This window comes from Cervus elaphus, chromosome 10, assembly GCF_910594005.1.
Source record: "Cervus elaphus chromosome 10, mCerEla1.1, whole genome shotgun sequence".
In the NCBI taxonomy this organism is placed as follows: Eukaryota; Metazoa; Chordata; class Mammalia; order Artiodactyla; family Cervidae; genus Cervus; species Cervus elaphus.
Genome location: NC_057824.1, coordinates 46,893,270 through 46,919,407, shown reverse-complemented (window position 1 = coordinate 46,919,407; position 26,138 = coordinate 46,893,270). Strand labels below are relative to the sequence as shown.

General features: G+C 45.2%; 1 protein-coding gene and 1 non-coding gene across 2 annotated transcripts; both read left to right on the top strand.

The window, feature by feature from the left end:
• The first annotated feature begins 689 nt into the window (after positions 1 to 689).
• On the top strand, positions 690 to 23,120 carry EIF4H (eukaryotic translation initiation factor 4H). The gene is made up of 6 exons (XM_043914949.1): positions 690 to 852; positions 14,147 to 14,334; positions 16,418 to 16,482; positions 16,561 to 16,657; positions 20,987 to 21,124; positions 21,208 to 23,120. The coding sequence occupies exons 1-6, from the start codon at positions 794 to 796 to the stop codon at positions 21,345 to 21,347; spliced, it is 687 nt and encodes a 228-aa protein (XP_043770884.1). The 5' UTR covers positions 690 to 793; the 3' UTR covers positions 21,348 to 23,120.
• LOC122702359 lies at positions 15,183 to 15,305 on the top strand. The gene has a single exon (XR_006343227.1). It is a non-coding gene; the product is annotated as a small nucleolar RNA SNORA32 (small nucleolar RNA).
• Positions 23,121 to 26,138: the final 3,018 nt, after the last annotated feature.

Sequence of the window (26,138 nt, the reverse complement as noted above, 5' to 3'; positions counted from 1 at the left end):
TCTTTTCCAAAAGCAAGATGCAACAACTCTCTGGTTCAAGGACAAGCTACACTTCAATCACAACCTTCCCCAAGACTGATACCTAGGTGGCAACTAGAGTCTCGGCGGCAGGACTCAAAAGGTCATCCCCATTGCCTCGCACCCTCAGATTCTGACCCCAATCTCCACCTTCCAGGCCCTTTGCCCCTGTGCGTTCTCAACAGAATGCTCAGTTCAGGGCGGGGGCTCCATCCTGGGGGAGGCAGCCCTTACTTTGGTGTTAGCGAGCGACACCCTGGCCGGGTAGATGTCGGAGTGGGGCCAAGAGGAGGAGAGCTCTGGGGTCCCTGCCAGGTCTGGAGTTCGGAAAGCTTAGACCACAGAGGGCACCGCCGGCCCGGCGCAGATTCCAAGGACAGCCCGGAGAGGAGCCCTCGCTGCGCGGCGCAGCAGCCACCAGAGAGGTTCGGGAGCTCAGGCCAGGCTCACGTCCACTGGCGGGGCGGGGCGGGGCGGGAGGCGGCCGCGGGTGAAGCCCCTGTGCGGGAGGCTAGCACACAATGGGCCGGAGCGCACTGTCGGGCGCGCAGTCAACGCGCGGCCGCACCACGTGGGCCGCAAAGCGCGCCGGGGCCACCAGAGGCCCGTCGGCCCAGGCCGGGCGCGGCGCGGCGTACGTGCGCGCACGCGCGCGTGCGTGCGTGCGATTTGCGATCAGGCGGCGCGGCGGACAGCCCCGGCGACGGGGCGGGGGGAGTTATATTGCGGGGTCCTTCCTCGCTCACCCTGGTTCCTCTCGGAGCGGAGACGGCAAATGGCGGACTTCGATACCTACGACGATCGGGCCTACAGCAGCTTCGGCGGCGGCAGAGGGTAAGGCGGGCGTGCGCGGGCCCCTGCCGAGCGCGGGAGGCGGGCGGGAGTCGGAGGTGGCGGGAGTGGGGGGTGGCCCCTGGGCGGCAGCCTTCCCGCGCTCACACCAGGGGCGGCGAGCCGTAGGGGCCAGCCTGGGCCGGCGGAGGCCTCGTAGAGGCGCCTAGAGGACCGGGGCCTGGAAATGGCGCGCTCCGGGAGGGTGCGGCGGCGGTTAGGCTCCCAGGGGCTTGCTCGCGGGACAGACTTCTCCTTGTGTCTTCGCCGCCGCCCGCGACGTGTCTTTCCTCTTAGTCGGCCGCGGGGCAGGGCTGCCGCGGCGCTGAGGGCCCGGGACGACGGGCTCCCGCTTCCAGCCCCATCCCCCAGGACGGCAGGACCAGCGCGGGGCTCTGCTGCAGAGCGGGGGTGGGGGCCCACTGCCTGCCCGGCTCCAGCCCCGGTCCCAGCCGCGGCTTCCTGTTGTCAGCCCGCGCTGCAAGTGTGCTGGGCCCATTTGGCCATGAGACCAGCGGGTTGGGTCGGGTCGGAAGGCCGAGAGAGAGGTGATTCCCTTCCGTTTTCGGGTGAGGCTGGGATTTGGCAGCTGGAGCCTAAGAAGACCAACCAAAACAAACACACACACCGTAGCGTTTTCCTTTTATCCTTCCTTAGATCAGAGTGACTTACTGACAAGTGCTACGTGCTTACTGGCAGATAAATGCTATGATCTGGAGAAGGAATCGAATTTAGCTTCGTTCTGATTCTGGCCATACACAGACTCTATGTGCACCTTGTTTAAAAGAAAAATCCTTGTCTAGTGAATTAAAAGCTTCTGGTGTTCAATTACACGGACCCGCTTTGCATTTTTTATTTTTTTTTACACGAGTAACCTCATACAGAATTTAGAAGATAGGCTATGAACATCTTGCTATTTGTCAAGGGCACACTTTGCCTTTGTGTGATTTGCAGAAAGGATTACTTTTCCCAGGAAAACACCACAATTGTACTTACTGAGGTGTCCAGTCTCCTGAGCTTCAATCCCAAAAGTATCTTTGTTTGGTGAAGAATGACCTTTTAATACCTCGGTTTGGGAATGGCTGAAATAAAAGCTTGTTTGGGTGCGTGAGTGCACCAAGTATCATTCATGAGTGTAGAACATGGAAGTTGGGGGAGGTGGAGCCACCTGTTATTTCAAAGAATACTTTATTTGCTAATAAAAAAGAAATAGATGTTGGATTACATGTACAATTACTGCCTTTGGGGTAGGTTTCTAGACATCAAATTTGTAGTTAAGTCATCTTGAAATTTTAATAACCAGTTTTTTTTTTCCTCCTAGTTTCAAAAAACATTTGGAAGTACCCGGGAAAACACTTAAACAGTAGTTCGGATTAAGACAGATCCAAGGAATTTTAGTTGGTTTGGGACTACAATGTTAGTTGTATTATAGAAAACCTGGGGTTGGTTTGTTTTGTTTTTTTAATTCTCGATTTGGACAAATTTACCAGATGTTCTGGTGACTTGAGGTGTTTCAGTTAGTCTTCCTGTGTGTATCAAGTTTTGACATTTGGACTGCCTTGAATAACAAGTTGATCAAAAGTAAAATTCTCATTTAAGATGCTATTTATCAGAATATCAGAAAAGACAAAAGACAGTGTTAGCCATTTGCCCAGATGCACTCCAAAAACTGATATGAGAGAGTAGTAGTTGGCACAATACATTTCTTAAGCTTTTTAACAAAAAGTCCTTTTGCTATTAAGCACCTTCTACAAATGACCTTGGAATTTTCTGCTTGACTTCATCTAAATATAAAAGACATACGAGATATACTGCTCAGGTAGCTAAGAAGTAGTTTTAAAAAACTTGTTGGTGAATTTGTGTGTTCTCTTAGGCCGTGTCTGGAGTGGGTCCAGAAACTTCACAGAGGACCAGACAGGTAGTGGTGTGATCTGTGCCAAAACTTTCTTGTTCCAAATGGTTAATGTTAATTTCATCAGGTCGGAAGTTGTCAGTTATTGGGATCTTTGAAATTTAACAAAATGATAGGATCAGATGATCTTCAGTGAACGAGTTATGTTCACATCAGTAGTTGTCTCAGGGCTTCCCAAGTGGCTTAGCGGTAAAGAATCCGCCTGCCAATGCAGGAGCCACAGGTTCCATCCCTAGGTTCAGAAGATCCCCTGGTGAAGAAAACGGCAACCCACTCCGATATTCTTGCCTGGAAAATTCCATGGACAGAGAGGAGCCTGACAGGCTACAGTCCTTGGGGTCGCAAAGAGTCAGACACGACTGAGCATGCATGCACAGTACACATCTCGGTGCTGTTTCTGTTGGGATACAGTGCTTAACCATTATAGATGATCACCACTGTGGAATGGTCCACACATCTCGGTGCTGTTTCTGTTGGGATACAGTGCTTAACCATTATAGATGATCACCACTGTGGAATGGTCCACACATCTCGGTGCTGTTTCTGTTGGGATACAGTGCTTAACCATTATAGATGATCACCACTGTGGAATGGTCCACACATCTCGGTGCTGTTTCTGTTGGGATACAGTGCTTAACCATTATAGATGATCACCACTGTGGAATGGTCCACACATCTCGGTGCTGTTTCTGTTGGGATACAGTGCTTAACCATTATAGATGATCACCACTGTGGAATGGTCCACACATCTCGGTGCTGTTTCTGTTGGGATACAGTGCTTAACCATTATAGATGATCACCACTGTGGAATGGTCCACACATCTCGGTGCTGTTTCTGTTGGGATACAGTGCTTAACCATTATAGATGATCACCACTGTGGAATGGTCCACACATCTCGGTGCTGTTTCTGTTGGGATACAGTGCTTAACCATTATAGATGATCACCACTGTGGAATGGTCCACACATCTCGGTGCTGTTTCTGTTGGGATACAGTGCTTAACCATTATAGATGATCACCACTGTGGAATGGTCCACACATCTCGGTGCTGTTTCTGTTGGGATACAGTGCTTAACCATTATAGATGATCACCACTGTGGAATGGTCCACACATCTCGGTGCTGTTTCTGTTGGGATACAGTGCTTAACCATTATAGATGATCACCACTGTGGAATGGTCCACACATCTCGGTGCTGTTTCTGTTGGGATACAGTTCTTAACCATTATCGATGATCACCACTGTGGAATGGTCCTGTGTTGTTTCATGCTTGTTTCTTTTTTTTTTTTTTTTTAATGCTCCACCTTTTTTTTTTTTTTTTTTTTTGGGCTTCACCCTGTGTCACGTGGATCTTTGTAGTTCCTCTACCAGGCATCAAACCCATGCTCCCTGCGGTGGGAGCACAGTCTTAACCACTGGACTGCCTGGGAAGTCTGTGTTTGGCACTTTTGTAAAGCACCTTGTCTCTAGTCTGGGCTTCCCTGATAGCTCAGTTGGTAAAGAATTCGCTTGCAATGCAGGAGACCCTGGTTCGATTCCTTGGTTGGAAAGATCCGCTGGAGAAGAGATAGGCTACCCACTCCAGGATTTTTGGGCTTCCTTTAATGGCTCAGCTGGTAAAGAATCTGCCTGCAGTGTGGGAGACCTGGGTTTGATCCCTGGGTTGGGAAGATCCCCTGGAGAAGGAAAATGCTACCCACTCCAGTATTCTGGCCTGGAGAATTCCATGGACTGTATAGTCTGTGGAGTCACAAAGAGTTGGACACAACTGAGCAACTTTCAGTCACTCACTTCTCTCTCATAAAACACCTTAGATAGGATGTCTTAACTCTATAATCAACTTGGGTCACAGGTAGAAGGGATGGCAGGTTTGTCAAAATCTAAAAACTTGGGTTTTAATAATTATTATACATTCCCTGTAAGTTTATTTTGTAGTTGTGTGTAACAACCAGTACAGTTGTCAGGAAGCAATGTTGAACAACTATTTTATTTCCCCAGCCTCTAAAGGCATGTTCCCAGCTGCAGAGGGGAGAACCAGAGACTGCATTGTTGCTCAGAAATCGAGTCAAAACAAAATTCCAAATTATCAGTTGATTGTACCAGATCTTGAGTGTGTTTTTGTTTTGCACTTTGTTAACTTATCTTTCTGAGATTATGATTTTTCATTTGCCTTTGGCAATAAAATGCCATTGACACTAATTTTACATTTCTAACTACAAAAGGCCTTTTGAGTGCTGAACCTAAAAAGAGCATCGATCCTGAGAATTAGATTGGAACTTAGAATTAGCAAGAATTGATATTGCTGGAATGGTACCTGCTAAAAATGAATTAAACTACAAAGTTAAATATTTATTAAGTTCCAGTGGGGGGAGGTTAGAATTCTGATCTTGGTGTCTTATAGAACTTAAGCTTGGCGTCTGTGTCTAAATGTCTAAGTTTATTTTAAGTTTTATAATGTAGAAGAAAGTGTATGAAAGCTAACTAGTTTCACTGACAACAGGATCTGTAAAGATGTTCAAAGGCATATTGTAAAAACTTATCAAATGGCAAATTGTTTAGGTTTATTGTCATCCTTCTGTCCCCTCCTTAGTCTCCCAATGCTTGATTCCAAATCATTGTTCTCTTCAAATACTTGGTTTTACCAAGAGGTCTTTGAGATGTCAGAGATGTTCAGGCAGAAGCCATGGCACTAGAATGAGTCAGACAAGAGCTTAAGTGTTCTTTCAGCTGTGTATTTAGCTGTGTGATCTAGACAAGTTCCTTAACCTCTCTAAGCCTCACTTTCCTCACATATAAGATAGAAACTCCTCTGTAGGGCTGTTGGAATATTAAGTGAGATGTTAAACTGCAGCACAATATCTGGATCATAAATGCTTGATAATCAGTAGCTGTTGACTTATAATTTTTTAATTCTTAAAATATTTCCTTTGGAGTTAGTAAGAATGGGGAAATTTCTATTGAGAGTTAGCTGGAGTGAGTTACTGTTTTCCTGGGTATATTTCTAAAGCCAATTAAGGGAATGCTGTTCATTTTATAGGCATAAAACATTTATAATAAGCATATATAATAAGTATCATAAATTAGTATCAAGTAATTCGTTCTCATACATTATTAGTTTGTAACAGTTCATGCTTGGACTATTAAAATGCTTCTGAGATTTCTTTAAAAAAAAATTCTTATGTACTTTTAAAATTTATATTTCTATTTGAAATCACCCTTAGTGTTCTAGAAAGACTTCACACAGAATCAAGACATCTTCCCAGAAACTTGGAACGTACAAAGCGGAATGTTTGGCTGAGGGAGGCGGGGCATGGGGGAGTCAGCCCTGGATCAGATCCAGCGTCCCCTGGTAACAGAAGAGTGTTGGGCAGGAGGCCATGCCTGCCTCTTTGCCTTTCCATCATTGGTACAGGTGGTTAGATTTGCACACTGAGGGCACAAGTGACCAGCTGACTTTGATTGCACTTAATAGCTGTAATGTCTAAGTTGTGTTTGTGAATCATTGAACATCCTTGGATTTTTTAAGTTTGCCAACCATATCATAGTTTTTTTTTAATGTTCTTGAAAGGACCCTCTGGATGTGTTCAAGTATACTGATACTCTGTTGAAAACATGGCACCTCTGTTGACTCCAGCATAGGGTAGATGGAGCTGGTGATCCCCTTTGCTCCACACACTGTTCTTATATAATTGAAACAATCAGTAGCATTTTTGGAGGGAGCCCCATAATTTTTTTTGGCCAAGCCCCAGAGCCTGTGGAATTGTAGTTCCCTGACCAGGAGTTGACCCTGGGCCCTCGGAAGTGAAGGCACAGAGTCATAACCAATGGACCACCAGGGAATTCCCTGGAACCTTTTTAATATCTAGCTTAGTAGAAGGCAGCTGGTTTCTCATAGCTGTTTCTGTATTCACTCTTAAGGTAGGTTGCTTGACATTCGTGAAGAAAGTCCATCCTTAAACAGATAAACAGTTGGGAGTGGGAGGATTGTTTTAATGGCCATTTTGGATAGTTGTAGGTACTCTTAATTTTTAACTACCAAAACTTGCCAGGTGGTAATTTCCATAAAGGTTAATTGTAACAATAAACATCTCTTATGTCAAAATCCATATAGATTTGTCTTATATTTTGAGTGTATCTTTTACCTGTGCATTTTTTTGGTAACGTGATATATTGGTCCTTTGGGAAATACCAGTTCACTGAGTTATGCAGAGCTTCCAAAAGTTGACATATTTCACTATACAGTAACAAAAATCATGTTCATTAATGTCACCATCAGTTTCATCAGAGAAATTTCAGGAATTGGGAGACTGTCAAGTGTATATTGATAGATACCGGTTTTCTAAAATTCTGGGTTTTGCTTGGAAGCCTGCATTTTGTCACTGGCAGCAAATAGTGCTGTTGGTTTCCTGAAAGGGACAAGACTCGCTTCATTTACATGAAAGTGTCTGCCTGACACCCAAGTCTGGACCACAGTTGGTTAGTTCTTTCAGGTAAAAGTGTTGTTCCATGAAATGAATAGCTGGTTCAGCTTGTAACTCACTCCCAGGAGTGCTTTTCCTCAGGCTAACCACATACTTCTGTAAGCAGCAGTGCTTCATTCCCATTTGGTAACAGGATATTTTAAAAGTGGGTCAGTATTTAATAAAGTTAATCATTTTGACCACTTTATCAAAAAACATTCTTTGCTAAAGATGGCTTTTTATTTTTTGTCTGCACCACTCCCTGTGGGATCTTAACTTAGTTCTCCTACCAGGGTTTGAACCCAGGCCCTTGTAAGTGAAAGCATGGAGTCCTAACCAACCATTGGGCTGCCAGGGAATTCCTCCCTCCCTCCCCCCCCCCCCATTTTTTAATTTAAATATTAAAAAGAAACTTTTACAATACTGTGTTGGTTTCCTCCATACAACAGTGCAAATCAGTGCATTTACACGTGCCCCTCCTCCCTCTCCCCTCCCACATCCCCTTCCTCCGCCGTCACAGAGCGCTGGACGGGGCTCCCTGGCTACACGGCGACCTCTCACCAGCTCTGTCCTACGTCTGACAGTGTGCCTGTGTTGATGCTTCTCCATTCGTCCCACACCCTCCCTTCCCTGTGTCTGTGTCAACAAGTTCCATTCTCTACATCCGAGTCTCTATTCCTTCCCTGCAAATAGGTTGTGGTACACACATACAGTGGAATAGTGTTCACCGGTTAAAAGAGAGCACATTTGAGTCAGTTCTAGTGAAGTGGATGAACCTAGAACCTGTTACACACAGTGAAGTCAGAAAGAGGAAAACAAATACAGTATATTAGTGCATATATATGGACTCTAGACAAACGGTATTTGATGAACTGATTTCTTAATTTAAATACTGCAAGTGCATGAGTAATGATGCAGTTTGGTGCCCCTGTCTATTACATGATGGCCAATGGCAAGATCAGTGGAGGTCTCTGCACTCTGACTTAACAGGACTACTACAGCCGGTTAGCTCACAGAACTAAACGGAAGAAAGGTTTGCCTCTGGGGAGACAGAGCCAGAACCAAATAAAGGATGCTTTAATGTTCTTTTAGAGGCCATCTGAAAATCTAAATGAGTGCCCATCTTGGTGAAAGAGGTTACTTGCAATCCTAAAGTAGTTGGCAGGCTTGTGGCTTCATTCCTTCTACCCTGATAAGTAGCAGATACTGTTGCAGTTTTGGAGATAAAGCAGTGAACAAGAGTTCCTGCCTCAGAAGGTTGCATTGCTTTTTGTATCTTTCAGATGTGACTGAATTAGGAAGCTCCCATTCACAGCTGAGAGAGCTCCTTGAAATAGGACTCGTTGAAGAGCTCACCCCAGACACTGCCCCCCACACCACCCCCAGTGTTCATCAGAAACCTGGAGAGGCTTTGGTGCACATGCTGTAGTAATGACAGTTGTCAGGCTAAACGGGTTTCGTTTTGAGTGCTAACTGAAGGCCTTGGGAAATCCACACACCTGGAGGATGGTCTACTTGGGAGTGCAGTGTCTTCAGTCGGCCCATGGGCTTGTTTTTTAAAACCTAAGCTAAAACTGAAATGTAATGTGACATCTTGGATGGGATCCTGGGACGTGAAAATGACAGACAGTAGGTGAAAGCTAAGAAAACCTGAATAAACTGAACTTTAGTTAGTAATGTGTTGATGTTGGTTCAGTGATTATAACCAGTGTGTCTTACTAATGTAAGATGTTAATAGGTGAGGGGGCTGGCAAGAAGTTAATGAAATAAGGGTCTGACTTTTGACAGACCCTTTTTTTCTGACTTTTTTGCTTATTGTCTCAAAAAGTAGTAAATTACACATTTTGACCTTTCTTTGCAGGCTCAGAGGATTTTGTCATTGTTGCTTCCTTGCATTTTATTCTCAGAAAGGCAGTCTTACTGGGATTTTATATAGGATCTAGGAAGAGTGCCTCATGCCACGTGATATATGCTAGTAAGTGTGTGTGGGTGGCACGTGAAAGACCCAAGCTATTGCTCAGCCCTCCTGGGGCTAACTCAGTTATCACCTGGAAGTGCTAGAGGCAGAGAGCACCTGATGTTCCAGTCACCCAAGAGGTTACTGCGCCGGGCCATGGCACCTTGTTACTGGTCTTTAAAAAATGACAGCAGCAATACCTAAATTCCGTGTAGTTGCTTTTTGTTTGTGTTTGGCTGTGCTGGGTCTTCACTGCTGCTCCTAGACTTTCTCTCGGGCGAGTGGGGGCTACTCTCCAGTTGCAGTCGTGAGCTTCTCGTTGCGGAGCGCAGGCTCTGGGACACGTGGACTCGGGGGTTGTGGCACATGGGCTTAGTTGCTCCACGGCATATGGAATCTTCACGGACCAGGGATCGGACCCGTGTCCCCTGCGTTGATTGACACGCAGATTCCTGTCCATGCCCCACCAGGGAAGTCCTGTATAGTTTCTGATTCACTTAGAAGTCTTTGTAAAATTCTTCCCCACAAATAACAGCATGTGTCCTTCATTATTTATTATCTTACATACTTCGGGAGCAAATCTTGAGTGCTTAGTTTTATTTCATCCACTTACTGATTGTAATCCCTGTCCTAATACTCTCTTTTCTTTTTTCTTACAGTCACCCTTCCTCCAGTCTCCTCTCACTCCTGTTTATCTTCGCTTATTCACATTATCATGTTGAGTTCAGTGTTTTATCTGCTGTCTGGAAAACAGAGTTCAAGTGCCTTTTGCTCCACCCCACAGAGATGGTGCTTATTACTGTCTCCTGAATTTTCTGTCATCTTTTACTTGGGATGTGATTTCTTTGTAGATACCTGGACCCCCTTAGCTGAATTATCAGCTCCTTGCGAGTAGGAACTGAGTCTTAGGTTTGTGCCCTTAATATGGTGCTCTGTATTTAAGACATTCAGATACTTTGTTGACTTGACTTGAGTAAAGAAATGTGATCTGTCTATAGGATTTTGGTCACACCTCGAGTTGAAAGTTGGCTTTCTGAAATGACTGAGGATGTAATGATTACTTTAAAACCTTTGCGCGCGCGCGCACACACACACACACACACATTTTTATCCATAGGCTGTCCCTGTCGGCAGCAGGCATGAGTGGGCAGGACCCTTGCTCCGTGGGGGCGGGTGACGGGGCCTGGGAGCGCAGCACGGACCCTCAGCTCTGTCTGGCTCTGAGTCGCAGCTTCGCCTGTCTGTTGCCTGTTTACAGCCACGGCTGCCAGTCAGCCTGCTTCTGCACGAGCAGCGCATGCTGCAGGGTGTTTAGTCTACCCACAGCACTTCAGAATTGTTATTCAGCTTTTATAAAGCAGTCAGTCTTGTGAAGTATTTTTACGGTCAGTCTCAAGCTCCTCTATAACATAGAAATTTGAATATTTATAAAATAGCAGATGCAAAAACGGAGGTACAGAGGTGATTTGGAAGAGGTCCTTCACCACACTAAGGTGCCACTTGAGTCTTCTGTGTTTTAACCTATTTTAGAAAGTGCTTTCGTGTAACACGGCTTATTTAGAATAATAGTCCCCTCTACACTTAAAGTGTCTCGTAAGAATTTTAGCTCAGAGGCTTTCTGACATTTGACTTTTTATTTGATTGGTTGATGACAGCGTGTATCGTTTTATTACTTGCCTGCGTTGCTCTGGGCTTTGTCTCAAGTTGCTGGCACGCTGTAGGCTGGTGGAGGGAGTAGGCTGACATCTGCCTGTGCGGCTCCAGCCCCATTGCGCCGTAGTGTCTTCACTGAACTACTCAGTGAGAAGCTGAGAACCACTCAAGGCCTCCAGAGCTGATGGCATCAGGTAGGCAGTATTTAGGACTGCCTCTGTGATTTCTTGAAAAAATCTAGTGTTAAACCACTGGCAGTTGTGTGAGGCTAGGGTGAAACGAGAGAATTCATGGGTCTGGGTTAGCTCTTTGCACAGCTCCTGCTCTTAAAGTCCTGCTTGCCTGAAGTGGGGCTCTTCAGTCTTCATCTTCCCAAAGCCAGAACTGGCTTCTGATCATCCTGCATTCTTGGCTAGCGCCCCACAACTTCCTAGCATTCACCTGGACACCAATACTTATCAAGGCTCAAGTGGCTTTCTGCACTCAGTCAGAGGTCGGTTCAGCCTGTCTTTTCAGTCCTCTATCCCGCACCCCACAGAAGTTCTCACATGCCCTTTAAGCAAGCCTTTCTCACTCCTGTTTTCTTGGTTCATTAAATGTGCACCTGCCAAATTTACCATTCCTTCATCCTCACCTTCTCGTTGGTTTTTTTTTTAAAAAGATCGTTTTAGCCCTTTGCCTTTTTTTACGTACCTATCTATATATATATATACACACAAGCATGTGTGTATGCATTTACAGTTATTTTTGTTTTATTTGTGCTACTCAGACATAAGCTACTTGAGGGCAAGGGGCTGTTTTCCACCAGGTATTATTTTAAGTGTTTTAAATTATAGTTGGTTCTCTGTTTTGACAGTTTTCCGAGTGTTTGTACCGTTTTTATACATTCAGTATCAAGTCCCAAGGAGTATCTTCCTGAAAATATTTTAGGTTTTATGGTTATTGGAATGCAAAATAAGCAACATTCACTTGTAAGTCTATTTTTCTCTTATCCTTAGGACAGAATGCAGGGTTTTCTATTAGGAGGTAGCAGTTCTGAGTTAATTAAACTTAAAAATACAGCCATCTAAGAGTTATATTATAGCCTGGTTCTTCTGCTTTAAAAAAAAAAGTGTTGTCTTAAAGATATTATCAAACATTTGAGGTATCTGGAATTCATGTCAGGCAAGTTGAGGAATTTCTTTCATGATATTTCTAGCACTGTGTGAATTTTAAGAGTCAAGTTACTTTCCAAGACCTGGTATTAACAATATACCCTGCAGAAAGAAGGGAAGGTTGACTTTGGGCAGACCTTTGACTCGTGAGGAGACTCATGTAAGTGTCTCTTAAAAGCAGCACCTCCCTCTTTTAATTTTTTTTCCTCTAAACATTTTATTTTGAAATCTTTCAGGTCTCCAATAAAGTTGAAAGAACATGATACAGTGGACAGCAGTAGATTCACAAGTTTCACAGTTGTTTTGTCTTTATATATTCATGCCCACACACATGACATTTGTGCCAAAACCCTTTGAAAATAAACGGCTGTCCTGACACTTCATTCTTAAGTAATTTGTCTTCCTGAGAACAGAGGCATCCTGCTAACTGTAGTACCAATTATCACTCCTAAGAGATTTAATGCTGACAATAATATTTATACACACCAGTTTCAAATTTCTCCATACGCTTTTTCTTTTACGGCTGTTTGTTATAGGATCCAAAGGTCACACGTAGCACTGGTTGTCATTTCATTAGTCTTCCTGCCTTAAAAAAGTCTTCCATAACTTTTATGCATTTGAAGAGTCTGTGCTCAAATAGAGGGCATGTCATTTAAATTTGTCCCATTACTGGAGATACTAAGTTCAGTTGCCTGTTCACTGTGGTAACTGAGCCTCGCCTGAATCAGTCACTGCTGTGTTGGTGTGGTTTTCTAATTACATGATTCTTCCTGCATTTTTTAGCTGACATCATTATTAATGTAAAGAAGAGCTCCCCATCCCTTCATTAATTTTAGTAGACCAGTGTAGGTTCAGAGCAAAATTGAGCATATCCCCCCTGCCCTCACGGGCACAGCGTCCCCCACTGTTAACATCTGCATCACAGTAGTACATTTGTTCTAGTCAGTGAGCCTGCGCGGACAAGGTCATCACCCAGTGTCCACAGTTTACATTAGGGTTCACTCCTGACATCGTGCATGCCGTTCTGTGGGTTTTGGCAAATGTATGATGGCCCCATTTATTTTTAAATTACCTGTAAAACATTGTAAGTCTCAGGCCGTGATGGTGGTCATTGTTGCTCTACACGTGTACACTGTGTCAGGCAGTGTATGCAGCACCATGTGTAATTTCTCAGTAACTCAGTGTCTTTTTTGGTGTTAATACAGTTTTCCAAATAAAGCTTAGAGAAACTGAGTAACTCCTCCAGGTTCTATGGTGGGGTAAATATTGGTAGAGCTGGGATTTTAACCACTACCTCTGCACATAAGCAATGATGTGATGGAGTCAGGGTCCTGCCACTTGTAAGCTCTGTGAAAGGGAAAGTCACTCAGTCGTGTCCAACTCTTTGCGACCCCATAGACTGTAGCCTGCCAGGCTCATCTGTCCATGAGATTTTGCAGGCCAGAATACCAGATGAGTAGCGGTTCCCTTCTCCGGGGGATCTTCCCAACCCAGGGATCAAACCCAGGTCTCCCGCATTGCAGGCGGATTCTTTACCGACTGAGCCACCATGGACAAGTAAACATCTCTTGTCTCAGTTGAGCAAATGGCATTGAGGCTTAATTGAATTAGACATATGCACATATATTTGAGGACCCAGTGAGGTAGTGCATGGTGGAGTGGAGAGTATGTATGTACATAGTACTTGCTGCACAAAAATCTGTATGAGGGCATATTATCCATCATCAGACAATAGCAAGAGACGGTTTTTTTTTTGTGAATGAGTTAAACTTCAGCTTCAGGACAGTAAGTTGGACAATTCATTTTTGTATGTGAGTAGTATTAGTGGGTGTGAGGGAGGGCAGTGGCTTAGGTTCTGTTCTCCTATACTTACTTAGGGAATAGGAGAACCCCTATTTCTCCTATCTCCTAGGAGGATGTTCTGTTTGGATTTGATTCTCTAGGGATATCTATGTTTACACATTCTATATTTCTGGACATTTTTGTCATCCAAAAATAGGCATGTTTTCCATAATGAATTTTGGAATACTCTGTCATTTCAGGATGATGTAGATGGGCTTATTTCACCAAGTTGGTGTGGCTGAGTGGGAGACATTTTCCTTGGCCCTCTGGGGCAAGAACGCACGGGCAGACTTGAATCCTGTCTTTTTTCCCCCTCCTAGGTCCCGTGGCAGTGCTGGTGGCCATGGTTCCCGCAGCCAGAAGGAGCTGCCCACAGAGCCCCCCTACACAGCATATGTAGGTAATCTACCTTTTAATACAGTTCAGGGCGACATAGACGCTATCTTTAAGGATCTCAGCATAAGGAGTGTACGGCTAGTCAGAGACAAAGACACAGACAAATTTAAAGGTGAGTTAAGGGGATTTTTACTGTGTTATTGTAAGGGGGAGAGGGTCTAATGCAGAGGGCTCTAGTTATGAAAGTGTTTGGAACATTTGCCTAGTCCAGATAGTTGAAATAAACAGCCCTTTAACTCAGAGGCCTTCAGTTCTACGTGGCAGGGAGGGGAGGTATATATAATCTAGTTTGTAGAAAATGTGGCATATGCCGAAGTAAATCTGGAGTGTGCCTAGCCTGTGTAGCAATTCTGTCTCTGCCAGAGGAGGAGTTCCCAGGAACAAAATGAACAAGTAGAACTCAGGACTTTTCAGGTGTACATCACCTTGGCTGACTCATGCATTTAGGGGGTAGTTTTCCTGTGATCTAGTTTATTATGAAGTCCAAAAAGTAACCTAGTACTTGTCACTGTACATTTGTGACTTCAGCACATGTGTTTGGGGAAATGGTGGGGTCAAATTTCAGATAAAGTTAGTGTCTGTGGATTAGTCTCTTTAGGGCTCTTGAGCAGAGAAGGACTAAGAATGGGGAATCAAATGGTATTGGCGTCTAGCTGAATGAAGGGAGGTGTGCCTGTGTTTAAGTGCATGATGCAGGGTACAGGGGCATTTGGTTTGCTTTATTGACCCAGAAGTGCATCCATGAGAAGCGCAGAGAGGCTGTGGGGGGTGGGGGCTGTGCAAGGCAGGGCGCTTCTGTATTTGTGTCGTTTGGAAAGCTTTCTCACCTAAGAGCCTGGACCCTTTTCATCATAAGTGATCAAATAATGAAAAACAGTGTATCCGTTAAGCTTGTAGAAGTAAGTCACACTGCGAGGAAGCGTTAAGAATTCAAGTTTAAGATACAAACATGTGGGTAAGTGGTCATTACCAAGGCATTTAGAATGCAGTTTCTCATTTGCTGTGGACATGACCATAAAACATGATACCCACTAGGTTTTCTTTCTGCGACTTTGTTAGCATTCAGCCTATTTGGGAACATTTTATCTGAGGGGAATGCAAATGTGGGGGTGAAGCCAGCCTCAGGGCCGAGCCAGTGGCAGCGGGTTTTAAGAGTTCGTCTCATGCAAGGGCATCTTCGGCAGCTCTGGTGTGAGGCAGGTGTGAGCTCTGGAGTGACCAGCTGGCTGTTGCCTGTCTGAGTTTGGAAGTGGTTTTCTCAGTTCCTCTAAACATTGAATCCACTTGGGAAAGGCATGGATACGGAGGTGCGGTCCAAGCTGGGGACGGGGGACTCTCCAGCCATTCTTCGTGTAAGCAGATGGTGAACAGAAGTTAGGACCCAGGCTTTAGAGACGCTTGCCGTCCTCGTGGGGTTTGAGGGTGAACTGTAATCCTGCGGGAGGGGAGGGGAGGGTGGTGCTGCAGGTGCAGTGTGAGCGTGGGGGCAGTCAGGAGGGGCGGGTCTTAACCCAGACTTAACCTGGGGCAAGGAGGGGGCATGGACCGGGCTGGGGCAAGTAGAAGGGAAGGCTGATTCAGGGGTTTAAGTGGGGGGAGGGGGCGTGTGGTTTCCTCTGCCGGGAGTCTCCCGTTTACAGGCCTATGTCAGAATCTAGCATCAAGGACCTAGACTAGCTGTCTTTAATTAATTAGCCTCCTGAAGAGGATACGCTTGTTGCTGAGGGTGTGTTTTTTAGCTTTGTAAAACAGATTTTATACCAACTACCTGAGCAGTAAGTAATAGGCACCTTCAGTGTAGTATTCCTCCGAAGTATGTTTAGTATCCAGTTTGAAATCTGTGTCTTAAAACCCCCGTTAGATGTATTCAAGTCATTCAGAAGTCAAAACTAACAGCTCTTCAATGATCCAAGCAAGGTTTTAATATTATGGTTAAAAGGTAAAGCTTTATAAAAGTAGCTACTATTTCATTACCTATTTGGTTAGCACTTTCTGATAGAATATAATTAAGAAGAAGGACTTCCAGGCAAATTCTATTTGTTAGAAAGTAAAATACGCGCTTTCAGGTTCTGCACGTCTGTGACCATCTAGGCAACAGAAGTGGTAGTTGTGATGTAGGGAAGTGGTACAGACAGGATCCCGCTGTACCTAACCTAGAATTCCTGGAGGAAGTCAGAGTTTGTTTTCTCTTCCAGGATTCTGCTATGTAGAATTTGATGAAGTGGATTCCCTTAAGGAAGCCTTGACATACGATGGTGCAGTAAGTATATTCCGGTTTTCTCTGTGGTGTTGGTCTGGATTTTTTCTTGCCAGTACTTACCGTATTTTCCCTTGTTAGCTCTTGGGTGACCGGTCACTCCGCGTGGACATTGCAGAAGGCAGAAAGCAAGACAAAGGCGGCTTCGGGTTCAGGAAAGGCGGACCAGACGACAGAGGTGATTGGCTCTTCTCCAGCCGGGCGTAAAAGTCGCTCTGTGCCCCTGGTTGCAAGTCTCTCAGGTCGTAGCAGACCGCTTACCTCGTGGGTCTGACTCGTGTTTGTGAGCTTGTGAAAACGTGTCAAACCTTAGAAAGAGTGCATGATGCTTCTGCAAGCCTGGGTTTTTTTTCTTCCTTTTGGCAGCAAAAACTTTTAAAATTTCATTGAGCTTCCCATTACATGAGTTGTATTGAATGATCAACTTCAACTTTACCTTTTTTGTGTATTCTCGGGAATGACTGGCTCTTGAGAATCTCGTGGTGGGTGGGATTCCCAGTATCAAATCCAGTATCAGTATTTGGAGTGTCACCACTTACTCTTCTTGGTGCCCTTGCTGTTGTTGGATGGTTCTTGTGAGGGGCTGCTGCTTTAGGTCCTCTCACAAAAGGCACCCAGGCACGCATTAAACTGTTAGAGCCTCAGTGTTTTGGAGTAGGACTTGAAAGCTTCTACGTTGAGGCCAGGTTGAACTGATCCACCTTGTTTTGTTACCATTTCTTCACCTGCTGCTCTTACACACGCCTGTGTCTCACGCTGAGTCTTTCTGCTTGGTGGGGTCTAGTGTGTACGGCACGGAGAGTGGTGTTATTTCTAGAAGTAGTGTGGAGGTTCTAGAAGCTTACAGAAAGCCTCATACTGATGGTTCCTGGTGGCTGCCTCCTAGGTAGTGAGAAGTAGTCCTATTGACCTCTTTGCTTCTTAAAGGTGGACATAGTCCACTTGATAATTGCTTTTGTTAACTCACCGAAGCAGACCTGTGGGTACCTCCTTGTGTCGATTCAAGAGATCAGTTTGCATGCCAGGCTTTGAAGAGTTGATGTCCTAAACATTTCTCATCTCTCTCTCTCTCTTTTTTTTAATGATGAAAGTAGTTAATATGTGGTCAAAATGTCCATTGTAACCATAAGGTAGAAGATGAAAAACAGGTCTGTTTTCTTTCCTATAAACTGGAGATTATCTCTGCACCGGCCACCTTGTAAGAGGAGATCATTAGTGCCTCCCCCAACCCTGTCATCCCCCCCAGAGCAAAACTCGGTAGAAGGTGACTGGTGAGTGTGGGAAGAATTGGTCTTGGGAGTCGAAATTTTCTTAAAGAATTTATTTCCAGTACTGCTTTAGCTAAACAGAGGGCTACTTATCTCTCTTATAAGTAATAATTTAATTACCCAAGTCCTATAGCCAATCAGAAATGAGCTTATTCATAAAAGTACAGTATAATCCAGTAAACCTGTAATTTTATGTATAAGCTAGTCTCTGACTGAAAAATGCAGCAAACGTCATCTCAGAGCCACGTCACGTGTAGTTAGTGACTCGGTGAGTGGTGGCCTCCCATCTGCCAGCTTTGCATTCCCTGGCACTGAAGAGGTGGCACAGTGAGCTCCCAGCTCTGGAGGTTACCAGAGGAACTGATACCTTGCTACTGCTCGCTGAGCTTGGGGTTTCGTAACTCTGAAGCAAGACGTATAGTGAGCATAGCCAGAGACGGCACCTTACCCACCAGTGTAAACGATTCTGTATTTTGGTGACAGTCTAAACCCAGCAGTGCCCGTGTGGGGAAGTGCGTCCTGTGTAGGTTATCTGTATAGGTAGACCTCTTTTACTCTTTAAACTAATGATGTCTGTTTTTGACATATGCTCCTTGTTAAAAAGAAGAAAAAAATTCAAGCAGTACAAAAAACGTGAAGAAGAAAGCAAATGAGGTCCCTGTCAACCAGAAATAGGCAGTATGTTAAACTAAACTTTGTAAAGAAAACTCAGAAGTTTCTCATGGATACTGTGCCTCCTAGAAATCTGTCCTCAGACCTGATGAAAAGATGGTGGTTAATGTCAGACCATCTTTTTCTCTCCCATTGCTCCTATCAGAAGAGGTTTTGAAACGAGCTTGTTCGCTGGGTTGTTTTCTTCCCCCTGCTGTACTTTGTCTCGTGATCCTGGACGAAGTATTGATAGCAGTCGTGGTTATGTGCCTCGTCAGTATGGGTGTGAGCTGATTTATTTTATGCTAAACCCTGAAGTAAAAATTAATCTCATTAAAGGGGAATTTACTTTCATACTTAGTGAGGAAAGGTACACTTCACAGTTTAGTTTGGGGAAAATCTCAATTGTTTGAGTACTGATTAAGCTTGTTTAATGAGTGGTGAATGCTCTGGTTGTTAAAAAAGATTTCCTAAAAGAACCTTACACTTGATTATATGCGCCCAAATGGGTTTTCCCGCAGAGCAGTGCTCCTGCCGGTCTAAGTCTTTTTACAGTTGTTTTCATTACTTGTATTGTTAAAAATGGAATTGTTCAAACAAGTAGTCTCTGAACTGAGTTTCAGATAGCTTGATCAACTTACAGATTCCTTGCTACCTTTAAAGACCAAAAAAATAAAAACCTTACCTACTATTCAAGGTAGTTGATTCTCCATCTTCACAATGTTGGGTTCTTGCAAACACCCAGTTAGCAGATCCTGAGCCATAGTTCCTAGGGGAAATACTCGCCACAGTGAGGCCCAGTCTTGGGAGCCTTTGGTCATATTCTTGTCAACCAGTCGATACATCACCTTGTTTAATATATATGTAGTCGGTTGGTTAACGGTGAGCTCACAGGCGCCAGCGCTGTAACTCCTGCCTGAGAAAGGTTTCTCTAACAACGCACACCCAGCCTTCTTGGTCTTCGGAGCACTAGACGGCACTGGGGTGCAGTGTTCAGGTGCCGTTCTGAACAGCAGAGTCACTCACAGAGAGCACAGAAAAGCAGAAAGCCCAGCGTTAAACAGGCTGTGAAAAGGGCACGCGTTTGTGTGAGCAGTCAAGGCAGAGTGTGGCTGGCTTGGTGGTAATTCGATGGGGAATGTGTGTGTCAGGCGACAAGTCTTTCCCTGCTCTGTGCATGTCAGAGCGACGGCAGAAGGCCCCAGGTACTGATTTCAGGATTACAGATCAGTTTTAGTGAGTAGACAGATTTGCAAACATGAAATCTGTGAATTAGGGGGACTGACTAATGTATCAGAACACTGTTTCTCAAGCTCAGGATCCTTCTTCAAAGGTAAGTTCCTACAAAGCTTTGAGCAGTGACACCATCCTTGGAGTGAATAAAAGTAGTCACCTTCAGGAGCTTAAACAGAGGGGGCAGGCGCATTTGTTTAATTACCATCTTAAATTTTCATTGAAAGCTAAAGATTGTACTGTTAAAAAATTACCTTAAAACAATTTGCCCCCCCTCCCCAATGACTTTACTACAAAACAAAGGCTTAACGTTCTTAAAAGTCCATTGAGAAGTGTTTCTCACACTGATGACAGTTGCAGCTTACTCTAATTTTTTTTTTTCTGTTTTTCAGATGATTTTTAATGACAAAGGCAACTACTAATTTGTGATGTAATTACTATCTTTTCTTTTTTTTTATTATTATTATTATTTTTTCTTTTTCTTTTTTATTATTTGGAGGCTAATTACTTCACAACATTTCAGTGGGTTTTGTCATACATTGATATGAATCTAATTTTAAATAAGATGCAGTTTACTTGTGTTGGTAATTACTTTAGCAGATGCATGAAGGATTGCGGGGGAAGCCCTTTGCAGCTGGAAGAGGTGTGGGTTGGGTGTGCCTTTCCTGCTCTCTGACTCCCTCTTTGGGAAGGGAGTGGGCCTGATGACAGCTCTGTTTACACACGGGTGCTTTACTTCTAGAATGATCCACCTGAAGGGCAGCAGAAACTGGAAAAAGGGGAGTGGTCACCCAGAGGTGACTTCGTGTATTTATTTTGTCTTCACATCTAGCTGTGTGTGTGTGTGTGTGTGTGTGTGTGTGTGTGTGTGTGTGTGTGTGTGTGTGTGTGTGTGTGTGTGTGTGTGTGTGTGTGTGTGTGTGTGTGTGTGTGTGTGTGTGTGTGTGATTTTGCATTCTAAATTGTAACTTCTAAATTTCAGGTTTAACCTTTTTTTTTTTTTAACAACTATAGATTATAATCAAAAACAATAAAATGTGCTTTGAGGAGTTTTGTTTTAAGCCTTTTTAGGATATAGTCTTACTGGCTTTTCCTGGAAACTTAAACAGCGTGTTTCATTTTTCTCTCCTAAGATTCTTTTTTTTTTTAATCTTCTAAGATTCAAAAAGTCTGTTAGTGTTGAAATTGCCCAGCAGATTCATGTTTGAACCTGTTTTGAGTGCACTTGATATCGGAAGAATTTCTGATGCTGGACAAACTAAATTTAAAATGGAGCGCAAACAGTTCACACAGCTGCATAACCAGCTTTGAGGCGGGAGTATGAAAAAGCCTCTGTGGTTCTCTTCCTTCCACAGGTTTCAGGGATGACTTCTTAGGAGGCCGGGGAGGGAGTCGCCCAGGTGACCGGCGAACAGGCCCCCCAATGGGAAGTCGTTTCAGAGATGGCCCTCCCCTTCGAGGGTCCAATATGGATTTCAGAGAGCCAACAGAAGGTATGAGGGTAAGGTGTAAACGGGCGGCAGGAGGGCGCCTTCTCACGACGCCTTTGTAAACCACGCTGCGCTTCCTTCCCCAGAGGAAAGAGCACAGAGACCACGGCTCCAGCTTAAACCTCGAACAGTCGCAACTCCCCTCAATCAAGTAGCCAACCCCAACTCTGCCATCTTCGGGGGAGCCAGGCCCAGAGAGGAAGTCGTTCACAAGGAGCAAGAATGAGCTTGCGGTGGGGAGGGAATGGTGTGGGGGGCGCGCGAGCGAGACCACAGCCTGGCTAGCCCCCCGGACCGGCAGTCCTGCAGTTACCATTCCTGCGCCTGACCTTTGTCCTCCTTTCTTACAACGGAAACACAGAGCTTGTGAGTGCATGTCAGCCGTTAACAAGTGGTTTTTAGTACACTCTTGGCTTCGCTGCATCTCCCTGGTGCCTGTTCTGTGCTTTTTTCCTGCCACTCCTCCCCTTTTCCTTCTGTCCCCCTCCTCCTCGCCCCTCGTCTCCTAGCACACGCGTTGCTCCAGAGGGACAGAGGCGGCCGCCGTGCGGGCGTCTCTGGGCTGAAGTGCTGCCTCGTTTCTCCCCATTGCTTCCTCCTTTTACTTCCGCCACACCGGCCTCTTCCTTTGCGTTTTCTCAGTGCTTCTCTTCTGACCTGCATGTCGAGTTCTGTATTGCTGTGGCTTCCAAGGAAGAAAGCAAGTCCCATGTTGGATAGCCCCTTGTTTTTAGTCAGCTGTGATCAGCAGACAGCGTTTGGGACACCTTGCTTTCAAAACAAGGATAAAGTATCTGTTGATCTCTGCAGATTCCTTCCTATAACTATTTATAGGTAGCCCTGAGTCCACTGCCCGCTTCCCAGAGGGCTGTTCACGCAGAAGAGGCTCACATGTCAAACAGCAAAATCTGAGAGAAGGCCGTGAACTGGCGGTGGGGAGCGCGCGTAGGAGACAGGCTGAGCGCCCTGCTGCACTCACGTGTTCTTATCACTCTGCCAGCACTGTCCACGCTGGTCTCCCTCGGGCACCAGCTGTGTTAGAGGCCCTCTGTGGCTGGATGCAGTGAACTGCTGTCTGGCTGCCTCTCCGCCGGGCACAGAGGTGCTTTGGGGACCGCAGGGGGTGGCGCTGTGCTGGGCTCGACTCTGTGGACGCGGCTTCTTCTCGGACCCCCAGTGTGTGTCCCGCCTCACCCCCTGCTTATCTGTCCCCCAGTGTTCAGTCACAGTGAGATCCTGTGCTTCCCACCGTCCCTTAATTTTGGAATGAAAATGGGCCTAGAATCTGGCACTTTACTCTCTGGCGTGGTGAATTGAGGATTTGACTATGCAGAGCCGTCAGGTAACAGGGAGGTGGCCCACGGCCGCCCGGCCTCAGCTTCAGGACGTTCGTTCCCACATGGAGTGTTCAGCGCTCACCCTGGGCCGGGCAGCTAGGCAGGAGCTTCTGAGCTCAGACACCTATGTGTGAACACATTTTTCAGCACCCGAGTCCCAGTTCATTCCACCGGGAGCAGTTCGGGCTTGGCTAGAGCCCCGGAAGAGAGAGACCCTCACCAGCAAGACTGGAGGGCCGGGGCCGCCGGGCCTGGGCGGCGTGCTTAGGAAACCGCTCCTCGTTAGCTGCCACCCTCGGCTTCTCTCTGTCCCCAGGTCTCAGCAATTCACAGAACTCTGCCTCCTGTCCTTCCTGCCACCTGTCATCTTTGCTTCTGAGATAAGAACCATTTGTGTAACACCAATACTTACCTAAAGAAAGACATGCATTATGTGGTTGTAATCAAACCTGATGCTTTCAGATGACCTACTTACATCTTCAATGTGGAAAAGAATAAGAACAAAAACAAATTCATCTAAACTTCTGGGCAATCTAGTTGACTTTTAAATGTAAGAATGGAATTCCAAACACTTAACACATTCAGCTATATGACAGAAAGTAAATCTATGGATATGGTATTTTGTGAATGATCTTTTAAATAAAAGAAAACCTTACGTAATATTTAATGCTTGTCTTTATTTTTTGAGTTGTTTTCTAGCTGCTCATAAAATTAACAGTTTTATACTTGGAAAGTCATGTCCAAATCCAGTAGGATGTCCTGTTCAGTGGGCAAAGCCTCTTGCTTTCAGAAGTTACAAGATTTGTGAGCTTATTTTAGAAGCTTGTAATGATTAGAAATGGGATGCCGATCTTTCTCTTTTTTCCCCATAAAAATAATTTTTCTAACAAATCTTGCGTGGTGTAGCCATAGGTTTTGGCTGGGTAATCCTAGGCGTGGCCCTCACGTGAGTGCTGGGTGCTGCTTCTCGGCAAGCAGATTGTATGTAGAGGAGGCACTGCTGTGTAGTTTGGTTTCTGTGACCCAGTGGGCAAGGTGCAGGGCTGCCGGCTGCGTTTGGGAGAGGCCCGGCTGCAGGGGAAGGTGCCGAACTGGCCTGCCTTGTGGTTAGAGCCTGACTGCAACTTAATCTGGAGAAATGAGCGGGGAGGTGGGTGTGTCCCAGCAAGTGCCTGAGCAACTGTTGGCTTCAGCTGCTCCCCAGCAAGAGGACTTGGTATCAGCTGGTGTTTTTGTTCAGAGGGAAGCAGAAGCATCCCTGAGGCTGAAAACCCTCTGCCCAGAGTTAAGCAAGTGGGACTTGGTCTCCTGAAGGGGTTTCCTGGGACTGGTGGCCAGAGGCTTGAAAACCAGCTCTCATGATGAGAAGCCTTCCCAAGGATTCTGTCTTGGCGAGTCTGTGGACCTCGGAAGGGTCCTCTAGGTCTCCCAGTCATTCAGAGGTTTCTTGTGATTGAAATGAGCCTGCAGCTGACTCTGCCTCCCCTAGATATGGCTGTAACTGCAGTGGTCGCTTCTCAAAAGCACCATTTTTAGAGGCCCTGGGGAAGCATTTTAGTACCTGTGTCAAAGGTATGTCTTTCCCCAAAATAAGCACCTGAATAAATAGGGTCAGTTTCACAAATATTTGTACTAACTGTGAATGTTCCACAGGTCGGTTTAGATGGATTGTTGACATCTGGTTTCTCTCTACTATTCTTGAACTGGCTTCAGAGAAACCGATTTTAGTAGTGCCAAGTGAGGCCCTTTTAATAAGGGGTTCAGGTTTCTAAGAATGGTCTTACCTCATTCCATTTTGTCAAGTGGCCGAATTGTTTCTCCAGGTCCCAGGAGAGGACAACTTTCCACAGCAGGCTTCCAGAAGCCCGAGTTTCCCATCCTGTCCCTAATGTTCCTTCAGGGAGGTCCCAGTGAGCTGGGAGCAGAAAGAGGGCAGTGGTCAGGAGGGCTGTATGTAGAAGGAAGGTGAAGTCTAGAAGAACTGATTTGCTTGAGTTTTGTAAAGCCACTTTGGCTTGAGACATGCTAGAAACAGCATTTCTTTGCTGTCAGGAGATGGTGCAATGCACCCTCTAGAGACTGTATGCCTGTTTTGTTTTGTTTATTTTTAAAACAACCCTACCGTAATTCATCTCTTTTCACAAGTTGCACTTTGAGTACACTTTTGCTTCTCTTCAGTCTTCAAATTCCAAATGGCTGTTGAGGTCATGCGGGGTCACTCACACCATGACAGGGTTCACTGTGCAGAATGACCACCTCCCTGGGACCTGACGGGGCCCCGGGAGGATGGAGCCCGTGAACTGCTTCCGCTTCAGCTGCCGCGCGCTGTCTGCAAAGCGGGACTCCTCACCAGCACTTCTGTAGGGACATCAGGGAGAGAGACCGACAGATCTTGTCCCAAGCTTTCTGATGGCGCTGACGGCTCTCCTGGTTCTCCCCACCCTCCCTACACAGTTTGCTCAGCCTGTGGGGCAGTCGATCACCCTAAAAGGTTCCCCTGAGGGGAGGCTGGGCGGACAGCGGGCTACTCTGGCCTGGCCAGAGTGGGCCAGGCCACTTTTGCCCTTACTGGTGAGGAGCTTTGCTCTGTCTTTTGCATTTTCTTGGCCAGTCTTTAACACCATTGAGATGTTTGAGTTACTTTTTTATTTGAGCAAGGTTAACAGGCTTAGAAACACATCTAGTATCTAAAGAGTTTTCCTTTTGCAGTTTTTGGTCATGAGAATGAGCCAGAATAATGAAGACTGTTTATTTTATTATAACCTACGACTAATCTCTTCCCACATCTGTAACCACACTCTTAACTGTAAAATATTAAAAATACAAACAAAAGCATGCTCCTTTGCAGTGGTGGGCTCTTTGGTTTTCAGTTCAGGAACTTAGAGAAAATGTTTCCTGTACCTGTTCACCATGGGACAGAAGGCAATAAAATCATTACTGGCCTGGAAACTTTTCTAAGCGGGATAGGGAGGCAGGGAGATCAGAGAAGCGTTCCAGGTCACCGAAGTGTTCTGTAAGTAGCACCAGGATTCCTCGGAATTGGTAGAAGTGTCTCACATGTATTATACTCTTGAAATAACAGAATATGGTCACCACATTTAAAAGTTTCAAAAATATAAATGACGTTACAAACTAAAAACACATGAGGTGTAAAGATTTGCTGCAAATCGGTAAGAGAAAAAGAACTCAATGGAAAACAGCAACAATGAACAGGCGTTTCACAGAAGAGGAAATAAAAAGTACTCAGCCTCATTAGCAGTCAAGGACCTGCAAATCAGGACTACAAAGAAAGTATAATTTTATACCCATCCAAACAGCAAAGATCGAGACGCCTTGACAGACCAGTTGCTGGCAAGTTTGTGGGTCTTCACGTGTTAACAAATGAGAGTCAGTGAGTACAGCCACTGTGGGAATTAATTTGAAATGAGCATTAGCCTGAAAATTGAATGGTCCCACACTCTAGGCCAGTGGTTCCTCCCCCAGAGATACACCCAAGAGAAATAACAGCCACAGAGCTGTGATAATTTTATACATTAAAAAAAAACCACTTTACAAACACCTATATACAGAATGGAAAAGAAAGTCTTAACTATATATAGCACAGGGAACTATATTTATCCTATGATGAACCATAATGGAAAAGGATTTTTTTTTTTTTTAAGAAATGTGTATGTAAAGCT

Bases quoted from the DNA above. Each gene is read 5' to 3' on its own strand.
- EIF4H (XM_043914949.1), top strand. From the start codon at position 794: ATGGCGGACTTCGATACCTACGACGATCGGGCCTACAGCAGCTTCGGC. The intron at 16,483-16,560 runs GTAAGTATATTC...TTCCCTTGTTAG, and splicing joins CCTTGACATACGATGGTGCA to CTCTTGGGTGACCGGTCACT. The intron at 21,125-21,207 runs GTATGAGGGTAA...TTCCTTCCCCAG, and splicing joins TTTCAGAGAGCCAACAGAAG to AGGAAAGAGCACAGAGACCA.